Consider the following 11,545-nt stretch of genomic DNA (forward strand, 5'->3'; position numbering starts at 1 on the left):
CATTTGTCATTTAAGTACAACAATTGAGGGACTGTGATATTCTCAATAGCTTGTCATTAATTGATATAACTGCAGATAAATTGGTTTGCATTGGTGGGTGATTCTTGTCTTCTTAGTGTTTCTCTATATTATTGTGATGTATACAGCTATCCTTCACACCTGTCCACCCCAAATTGCACAACATCTCGGTGATTCATTAGCCATTGCGGATTGAATGATTCTGCTTTCTGAATGTGTTGACGACTATCGTACGATCAAAGTGACAGAGATGGAAGTGCTGGTGACATACGTGTTGCTGCACTGTCTGCTCTGTCAATGTTCGGTCTCATAAGCGTGACCAAAGAGAACGAGTGTTGATATGAATGGGTGCAGGCTGAACCAATCAGTCTAACCATGAATCATTCAACAAAATGTGTGTGTGCTTTGAAACTGACACAGTCTAATACTGCGACGAAATACACAATCTAGTATGTTACTTTAATGGATATTATTTCCACTTCCTGTTCTTACCAACTCCACCACAGTGAGGAATACTTAACTATCTAACAGATGAACACAATAAAGAAGTTATTTTGAAATGTTGAAGGCTCCATGATTAGCTTTTTAAAAAGATTTGAATTTAACTTTCTTTTAGTAATGTTCACAAGATAAGGGCATACATGTGAAATAACATACGTGGTCAACAAATGAACAACTGATTTACCTGATAGGTACTGTTGTTGCCTTTTCTATCTACCCAAATCAACTTTAAACAAAAGGAAGGCCCATGTAATAGATAAGATTAGAGTTCTTATCTTGTCCGTGATGGGTAAAGTGTCAAGAGTCGACGATGGATATACATCTATTTTATAAACAGTAAATGGTATGATAATTGTTCACAATTATATGATTGTTGCCGCACACAGATTATACATCTACACATTTGTGTGTGTGTGTTTCATCGGTGTGGATGAACAAGAAAATATTCTCGCATATTACTAAGATGAGTAAAATAAATCAACAAGTTTAATACGAAGATAATATAGGTATAATAAAATATCTGCACGGCACATGTCTAACGATTGAAAAGTACAGATAGATACAACCCCGCCCCGCCCCGACACCCACACCCACACCCACGCCTACACCCACTCAGAAGGTCGATAATACGCACGATAGTGAAGCAACTGGAGCAGAGCCGTAAAACGACACCTTGACCTACAACTGGAGCAGAGCCGTAAAACGGCACCTTGACCTATATAGTCTGAGTACCTTCTGAGATGTTAGCTAGCCCCTAGCAAATCTGTCGAATGTCCAAACACAATAGAGTCCTGCTATGAATTAATGAATTGGTGGGTGGTTACTTATCACGAAGAACCGTTATTGTACTCCTCCCGCATTCAACCTAATGCCTGGCATATCTGGGTTGTTCCCACTTTAATGACACAGAATCTACAAGTGTCCTTTTTGCATGAATTTTGAATAGCAATTTCGGGTTGGGAGTTGACTGATTTGATTTGCTGAATGAATGATGATAAATACTGTTTTTGGCTGGAACTGACCTGCCCTACAAATCACTTTATATGAATTAACATATTTTTCATATTAATTAGGCATACATGTGATATCTCCAGAACCAATTATCGTGCTTTGGACAAATGAAAGGTATGTATTTTTTGTGCATATTATGTAACTTATCTGCATATCATTTTAGCATATTTGCTGCGTTGATATCTTGAGAACCCAGACAAACATTACTAATCATATACATGTATTTGCAAAATGCAGGGATGATTCTGAGCATATTGATAACCTTGTTTTCGTATTAATTAAATATATTTGTTGAACTGGTATTACCAGCCTAATTTTACAGAAAAGTGTCCGGGCATGTTAATTAAATTATGTGCATATTAATTAGGCATACACAGGTATTCAGAACCGAGATAATCATCAAGAATCATATTTTGGACAAAAATGTTGCATAGTAATTACCTTGTTTGCATACCAATTAGTTATGCCTTTAAGGTTGCTCCTTGGCAGGTTACGTTTAGGTTTAATGACGGTTCGAGAATATCATGTGATATGTTTAATGGTCAAATATATGAAAAAGATGGGACAGTCTGATAGAAATCATTGAAATGTGAATATTCAGGTCATATTACATGTTCAGACTAAAATTAATTAACCTAACATGTTTTACTTTGTGTAACAGTATTGACAACGGGCGCCAGCTGGGGACGGACGTCTCGAGTATTACAAATTGTATATGCACCGATCACAAAGGGTTTGTGTAATAAAGATGTGTCAAGACTCATTTTTAATATATATTTGAAGATTTTATCATAAATAGCAAAAAAGAAAATGTAAATACAGTTAGCAAAAAGTGTACATTACAAAATGAAGGGAAAGGAATGCTTCATGATAGAATAGTACAATGTGTTTTATAATAAACAACTTGTGTTGATATCCAAGTACGCCACCAAGTCTGTCACAATCTTCTTTTGAGGTAGAGCAATTTTTTACCGGGACGGTAAAGAAATGTATCTGGATATGAAATTGCGGGAACTGAAACACCTCGCCTTCAACCCCAATTTGTCGACCCTTAAAAATAAAACCTGTACGATGGAAAGCATTCTTATCATAGTCTATTGTGAAAGGTTGGTCGTCTCAACACAGTCGTCAAGCAGGGCGCTGTAGAATTTTGTGTAAACGAATAATGTACACATTTTATACACGCGTTGGTTACATCAAATGAGACTCGTATGGCGGCGACTGTAGAACTTTAGCCTTGTATAGACGAACTACATGTTAATTGATGCGATGTAAGTGTGAACACAGACTATTTACAGCCATTAATAACAACAATGCTTCACCTCTGGTTTTAACCATCTTTTCACGGGCTAGTCGTTTTTATTCCATTCTCGCAATAAACATACGAAGTTGCCGCAAAGTGGCGAAGATTTACGACAAGGGTGTGAATATAATCTCAAGTATCAATGCATATTTTAATTCTGCTCTGGTGATTGGTATATACATCGGTTGCGCCACGGATTTCACATCGTTTATTTTTAACAATTGCATTTAGTCCAACGATTCCAACTAACAAACTTCACTACGAGTATCTCTTTCGAATAAGCATCATATTTATACAACTACAAGCCAGGACCGGGCATGACATACAACGAAACGTACATGCCACAAATAACACCTTATCTTTTATTAATGCAACTTGCTATATTATGCCGCATTTAATCATGAATTCGATTCATGATAGTCAGTCGAGTGGCGTCACACTTTAATTAGATTTGCAGCAACACGTCAAAATATAACATTTCCCCCAGAAATTCTTTACGATAGAGAAGTTTTTTTTTTAAATATAATATGCTAGCAATGAGCACCAAGACACTACACTCTATAACAAATGTTAATGTTTAGTGAATAATTGTTAATGCTAAAAAAAACAAGTGGCAGTGTAATCGTAAATGGTTTCATTGTAGTGTAGTTTGCACGGCCCAGCACGGGACTATGTCGAATTGTAGTATTATATTATTCATAGTATGTACCTATTATTTACATGTGTACTCCTCTGTTCGTTCGCTGCACTGGATACAGTTCACAAAGCAGCACCAGTGGAATTTACAGTTACATTGCCAAGTTTTTGTGTACTGGTGTGTGTTGTAGCCACGTCCGCAGCACATTAAGTCGCACCCGTCAATTTCCGTCGACGTCCGATTGCACCTTCTACCAACCGTACCGGATGATCCACCTTTCGGGTCGTATTCGCAATAATTGGGCGACTTGTGTAGGTAAACTAAGCTTTTTCTTGGCGGTTTGCGAAAATCTTTCGAATTTTTCAATTTTAAAAACGCCGGTCTCCTCGTGCGCCTGGCGCGGACTGGTTCGACTTGTCTGACTTTGTTGTATTTTTCTAGAAGTGTGGTGCCGACTGTTCTGAACGCCGGTAGTGTGGTCCAGCACGTTTTCATTGTACACGAACCGGACACGCCATGGCATTTGCATTCCAGATCCATACATTCTGACAGAAGCTGCAAAAAAAAATCATATAATTAACGCAAATTAACTCCGATTCGTTTTTTACGTGCGATTTTAAATAGCAGTTGGTGATTTATTTTGCGCGGAATGAAATTAAGTAAAAGTAGTGGCCATCGTAAATTAGAAAATGGACAGCGTGTACGACTTGTAACGAGCGCTATAATGTGCAAGGAGCGGAAAGCATACTTTGTCGACAATTTGTCGCCAGAGTTTGAATAGAACATCAAACACAGGTTTATTTATATGAGGTGTAACTCTTCTTCCCGGTCGATATTCCTAAACGGCTACTAACTCGACCGTTCCTTCAGAAACGTGTAACTGGTGACAGTGTACACTTTCGGAAATACGAAACATTAGTAATCCCTAAGTCGATTTTCAAAAAAGAACGTTTTTGGGGAGGGATGGAATAATGTCGCGGGGAAACGACGCCGCTGGTCATTAGTATGTTGATTGCATTAAGGTGACAATACATCGTATAAACTGTCCCTCGGTCTTCCTGATAACACTTGTGATTGTCTAACAACAGAGCGGCACCTTTTGAGAAAATTACACAATTACAAGATCGATTTAATAACACGACTATTGTAAATCACCGATTGAAAGGGGGAAGCGTTTGCTTGTATGTGCTAGAATAACCCCGCATAAATAAATGCTTTAATTTGAGTCGAAAAGTCCAAACAAGTCATGTTAGCAACATTTGTTCGATGTCATCAATGGATAATTGAATTGATTTCCCATAGCGAGGTGTGTGTGACTTTTCGCAGAGTGAGAGAGATTCTCTCATTTCCATTCACAGTCCGGTTTCCCTTGTCCTGGTCCCAGTCACGTCGTTTTGCATTGGCATGTGACAACGCTAACACCATTCCGCCACCCATATAATGGGACGCATTTGACGACACTTGACTGAACGATAGGTTAAGTATTCCAATAGACTTTTTGCTAGGTAGAGTTATATAATGAACGGAGGGTAGGGAGATGTCGGGACCGTGTCGGAACCACCTGTTGATGGGTCGGGTTGATGAGCTCATCGATGAGGCGCGTATAGCCCGTATTTGAATAGTATGTTAATGTTACTATTTTACGTCAGGTTTCGTTTTTGTTTGATTCCTTAATCGGATTTGGAAGTGTCAAAATGTAGGAGAAACTAACATATTGCTAATTAGATCTAGAGGTGGGCGTTTGGTAACACGCCCAATGCTATAACCCGTGGGAAAACAATACTTACCAGACGGCCGACTTCATTGTTGTGTAGATTTGTCAGAACACGGGCATTTTTCTCCGTCTCTTGGGCATCAACGAAGACGCGTGAGAACCGAATACCGTAGTCCACATCAGCGCTGCACCCGCCCCACTTCCAACCGTCTTCGGTGTATCCATTTTCTTTCGTTTTATCGCAACTGCAGTTCGTTAGATTGCCCTGGCTGCATGCCTGTGTAATTGCATGCGCTACTCCAGCCGAGTTTATAGCATAGACGAAAGAGGCTTCCTTGTTGCCTGCAGACAAACAACGAAAGAAAGAACACGTTAGCACCTTGCCCCCCATCCACAACACCAAAGACGATGTTTTCGCATCAACTTTTCGGGGCTTTTGATCGTCTGTCTCTATTTTTTGGCAAATGAAATAGGATCTTTGTGATGTGTGAATGAATCCACAGAGGTAGTGGGATCGGTGGAATTTCTAAAATAAACTGACAAAAACAACAATGATTACCAACTCTCGGCTGATTTTAGCACGTATCCATGTAGATAAGGGATACGATGTTCACTGAAAGCGAAGCACACATACCGAGCAGAACATGTGGGGATTACTTTCGTAATGCCGGACTGTAATTGAGACTAAGTTTGAATAATCGTAAATTTTACAGTGGGACTGAGAAAAAAAGCACACGAGTAATACATTCGCATACCGTAAATGTTTATGATCGAGATACGTATATATTCATACGCATATCTTAATTTAAGCAGCGCCGGAGGCACTCCGTGGTACAAAATGTTTAGCCCATTGTAAGAGTGTGTGTCTAGAAGTAAAAAAGGGACATAGTACACGCCAACAGATTGATATGACTGTGTCTACAGTGAAACACGCCAGTAGCCACTTTCTATCAGTTAATGTGTAGTTAGTTGGCCGTAGGACAAACACTGTGTGTGTAAAATTCGCTCTATTGTTAGGAGGATAGTCCCTTTAGGTCCGGTATAGGTACCTACAAAACAGAGCGACAAAAAACAGACGTTTACTTTGTAAACTACCCCAATTCTTAATGGCACTTGCCTTCACCTCAAAAGGCAGCCAACTTTCAACAAAACTCGGCATCGAATCTGTTATTACACACTTTGTCAGTTATTTTCAGTCGCCTTTTCTATTCCGAGTGACGAGTGATTGAAGGCTGGACTAAGTGAACAGCTACGTCGTCGTGGAGCATAATTGTAAATGAAAGACATCCCCCTCCTGGTCCTGTCCCCACCCTCTGCATCTAGCTCTCTGTGTTGTGACGAGCCGCGTTTCGCATTACTTAAGTCTCTTATATATCTGGTGGAATTATGGGATACTATGTTGAGAGACTAAACGCGTGTTTGTGTCCGGAAAAACCTAAGCAGGGCAAGTACAATGTTCTGAATTCCCAGGCCTATTAGTAGTTAGTTTGACAACTTAATCTGCAACGGCACTCCTGAAGGGGCGCCAACAGAACTAATTATGGCACAGAAATGTTCTTAATAAACTTGTCCAAATTAAAATAGTACCCAGTTGTAAACGATAATCTTTGAAGGAACGGATATTCCACTCTACCTGTAATGCGTGGGCCGTCAACCAAAACGGCCAATCAGAAAAGAGGATAACCAAATAGTCAGCGCCCGAACTGTTTGGATTGGTATTATTTTTTAAGATGTTGAAAGTGGGTATACGTACTATGGAGATGTAAAATTAAACGTATAATACCTGTAACAATGGTGGTGTGTTGACACTATTGTAAGCTAAAGCCAGCCATAAACTGGCTGACCTTAATAAATACCATCTAACGCTTCGTATATTTTCATCTTGAATGTAACTCTCCATGCCAGCGTGTATGATACACGTGCAGGTTAAGCCTACAAATGTGTCTACCGTTGCGTATCTAGTCTGAGAGTTTACCGGCACTTCGATCGAAACGCTAATGACTTACCTTCGGGTAACGTGTGACCAAACATTCCCGTGTTTGTGTTGTCGGGCATCGTGCAATTCCATCGTGAATTCCTGAATTGCCAGCGACATTCCTCCTGCCCCTTCTGAGCACCCTCGCCAATAGCTATGATGGCATCGGGACGTGTCTGACATATAGATCTCTGGCGTGGCGACAAGCCGGGGATCTTGTTGCAGATGATGTTGGCACCTAACGCTACCACCGAAGACAGCGCACTGCAAAGGGAAAAGAAAAACAACATGAGATGAAGCATCGGCATCGGCGACTAACAAGCGACGCAGCGAACCTTTTCTGATGAGGGGATAAAAATAATAAGCGTGTCTGCTTGAGTACATGGATCGTTGTGAGTTTCTCTCGTTTTCAAGGTACGTACGGGCGACCTAGGGTTTCCATCGATCGTTCAACAAATACCATTCACTAGCGCCTTGAAAGCGCCAACGAAACCCAATACATATTAAATACTTACAAAATATTGGCACGGCCTACGAGTATCCATTCAGATACTAAAAACAAATGAAGCAGTATCCAACACGGGAGGGAGAACAGCATATCGATGTTCGAATCAGTGTAGGAACGTGGAGTATCATGTATTTTGAGTGGATGCTCGTAACAATGCCCATGCACTAACAAAAACCACGGCTTACAACAACTCGTATAACACCCTACCATATTGGATAGGAGTCTTACTTTCTCTCGCGATACCTCGGTTTTGATTGGCTGATCGCGCTGGCACATTACACGGATCGCCGGCAGTCCCCCGCCTCCTAGACGTGACTTGCTAAACCGCTCACATCAATTGAAATATATATCATATGTATATTATGTTAATGCTACAAATAAATAATGCGTGTCAAGAGTATGTGATTATTTATTCCTAAATCAGAGCCATTCACATCCTCGCCCCTGGAAAATGTGTTTGTACATACGTAAGACTGGTAGTAAACGGACACTGTCTCTCTTTGCAATATACATTGCCCGGAAACCACGGTAATCGTTTACGGCGAAACTATGCGCTATTGTTTTCCTGATCGAAAATAAAGCTGACTCCACAACACCATTATACGGCTGTTTTTTTTTAAGTTCATGCATTAAGACTGGAGATGAGTGATACTGACGTACATGGCAGCTGAGTGGAAGTCGAGTGTTGCGATTTGGATGGGAAGCTACCGTAATACAAGGCACGTTATAAATCAACCAGTCAGTTTGGTTGGCTTCGGTTTTTGATGCTGACGGCAGAAAGACCGCTGTCTCGTTTACTGAAACCCGTGTTTCATTCTGCCGTTTTAAAGACCGCATTGCTCTTCGTTCTCAGCACTGAATGCACGTCGGCGAGTTACAACAACTGTTTCCATATTGCCTCAATTACCCGCTACGTGTTGCCGAAGACTACTCTTCTACTGAGCAGCCGTTTTTTTTTTTGCCCCGAGCAGGATTGAAAGCCCACTTCACACCGGACGTGGCTTCTTGAAGCTTTATTTGCACTGGACGGGACCTACAAGCTATCAGAGTCTATTCGGATTGATCGATGTCTGGCTATTCTTGACATATATCGACGACACTTGTAAGTGATAGTCCCTGATATCATTGAGGAATTGCACAGTCGTCTCCTTGTTTGTTACATGACCTGCGCACTAGATTCAACAGGTGAATTAAATAAAGACTATTAATTAAGTGTGCCGGTCTCTTTCTCTGTCCATCACTAATTGGCCGCTCCATCATACTGCATAATTCACTCAAATTGCCAATAGTGATCAATCATGATGAAAAGTTGATTCGGATACACCTTTCAGAGAACCCCTCGACTAGATTTAATACTAGTTACCCACCAATCTGTGAATGGACACAATCGTTGACAACATGTCACAGTTGTTGCTACCGTGCATCTCTCGAGGGCGAATTTTGCATTGTGGTGATTTGAAGGTTGAAAAAAATCCCCCATCATTTCACAAGTTGTCATATTTTCATTTGCATGTTGTCACTTTGACCTGTATACACGCAACTCAAATATATTTTGAATGATAACATTTTAGATGACTTCCATGTTGGTCTTTAACGCTATTAGAGTACATTTCAATGAAAACGAGTTCGAAGAACTTGTTTTGCTTGTTTGCAAATCTACTTAACACAAGAGTCACAATTGTTTCGATTTTATTTAATTTCCGAGAAACAGAAACTTTATTGACTAAAGTATCGTGTCAAGTTTCCACACCTCAACCTTAATCTCAAATTCCAATAACCTTATCAACGCCGACCATGTGATCGCATAGCTTTGTTGAAATCGGGTGACGAGTGACATCGCGACGAGTGATTATGAACATAGTCCAGGATTCGGAGCCTCACACTGCCGCTTCCTCAATTTTGACTTCGTCATTTATTTAACCTGAAACGCCTTTTCTAAAAACACTTCCGTGTCAATGACTTGGATTCATAATCATTGCTTCTGTATGCACGTGGCCCAGTGACCCACCCAGTGGCTTATACTAATTTACATAATTAATCAGATGATTGTATTTGCATATCTACGTTTCCAATTCAATGGCTTTAATTATTTTTTTCACTTCACCGTCTTTGCAGTTGTTTAGTTCGACTGGTCACACAGGACTACATCCGATGAAATGGATATAATCTAATTAGTTGTTGACTATGATATCCTATATTATACGAATATTTTATTAGCAGTAAGCTATACTATCCGATAGAATGAAAACTAATCTATTAGCAGTAAGCTATATTATCCGATAGAATGGAATTAATCTATTAGCAGTAAGCTATACTATCCGATAGAATGGAATTAATCTATTAGCAGTAAGCTATACTATCTAATAGAATGGAATTAATCTATTAGCAGTAAGCTATACTATCTAATAGAATGGAATTAATCTATTAGCTGTAAGCTATACTATCCGATGGAATGGAATTAATCTATTAGCAGTAAGCTATACTATCCGATAGAATGGAATTAATCTATTAGCAGTAAGCTATACTATCTAATAGAATGGGATTAATCTATTAGCAGTAAGCTATACTATCTAATAGAATGGGATTAATCTATTAGCAGTAAGCTATACTATCTAATAGAATGGGATTAATCTATTAGCAGTAAGCTATACTATCTAATAGAATGGAATTAATCTATTAGCAGTAAGCTATACTATCCGATAGAATGGAATTAATCTATTAGAAGTAAGCTATACTATCCGATAGAATGGAATTAATCTATTAGCAGTAAGCTATACTATCCGATAGAATGGAAATAATCTATTAGCAGTAAGCTATATTATCCGATAGAATGGAATTAATCTATTAGCAGTAAGCTATACTATCCGATAGAATGGAATTAATCTATTAGCAAATTGCCAATAGTGATCAATCATGATGAAAAGTTGATTCGGATACACCTTTCAGAGAACCCCTCGACTAGATTTAATACTAGTTACCCACCAATCTGTGAATGGACACAATCGTTGACAACATGTCACAGTTGTTGCTACCGTGCATCTCTCGAGGGCGAATTTTGCATTGTGGTGATTTGAAGGTTGAAAAAAATCCCCCATCATTTCACAAGTTGTCATATTTTCATTTGCATGTTGTCACTTTGACCTGTATACACGCAACTCAAATATATTTTGAATGATAACATTTTAGATGACTTCCATGTTGGTCTTTAATGCTATTAGAGTACATTTCAATGAAAACGAGTTCGAAGAACTTGTTTTGCTTGTTTGCAAGAGTCACAATTGTTTCGATTTTATTTAATTTCCGAGAAACAGAAACTTTATTGACTAAAGTATCGTGTCAAGTTTCCACACCTCAACCTTAATCTCAAATTCCAATAACCTTATCAACGCCGACCATGTGATCGCATAGCTTTGTTGAATTCGGGTGACGAGTGACATCGCGACGAGTGATTATGAACATAGTCCAGGATTCGGAGGCTCACACTGCCGCTTCCTCAATTTTGACTTCGTCATTTATTTAACCTGAAACGCCTTTTCTAAAAACACTTCCGTGTCAATGACTTGGATTCATAATCATTGCTTCTGTATGCACGTGGCCCAGTGACCCACCCAGTGGCTTATACTAATTTACATAATTAATCAGATGATTGTATTTGCATATTTATGTTTCCAACTCAATGGCTTTAATTTTTTTTATTTCACCGCCTTTGCAGTTGTTTAGTTCGACTGGTCACACAGGACTACATCCGATGAAATGGATATAATCTAATTAGTTGTTGACTATGATATCCTATATTATACGAATATTTTATTAGCAGTAAGCTATACTAACCGATAGAATGAAAGCTAATCTATTAGCAGTTAGCTATATTATCCGAT

General features: G+C 39.3%; 1 protein-coding gene across 1 annotated transcript; it reads right to left on the reverse strand.

Moving 5' to 3' along the window:
- Nucleotides 1-2,293: 2,293 nt before the first annotated feature.
- Nucleotides 2,294-7,810, reverse strand: Wnt7 (wingless-type MMTV integration site family, member 7). Its single transcript, NM_001168205.1, is given in 4 exon segments — nt 2,294-4,025; nt 5,258-5,526; nt 7,191-7,423; nt 7,675-7,810. Coding segments are annotated over 4 exon segments (1,065 nt in total). The 5' UTR covers nt 7,758-7,810; the 3' UTR covers nt 2,294-3,545.
- Nucleotides 7,811-11,545: the final 3,735 nt, after the last annotated feature.

The sequence above is a fragment of the Saccoglossus kowalevskii genome, chromosome 3 (genome assembly GCF_978046115.1).
Source record: "Saccoglossus kowalevskii chromosome 3, keSacKowa6.1, whole genome shotgun sequence".
NCBI classification, from domain to species: Eukaryota; Metazoa; Hemichordata; class Enteropneusta; family Harrimaniidae; genus Saccoglossus; species Saccoglossus kowalevskii.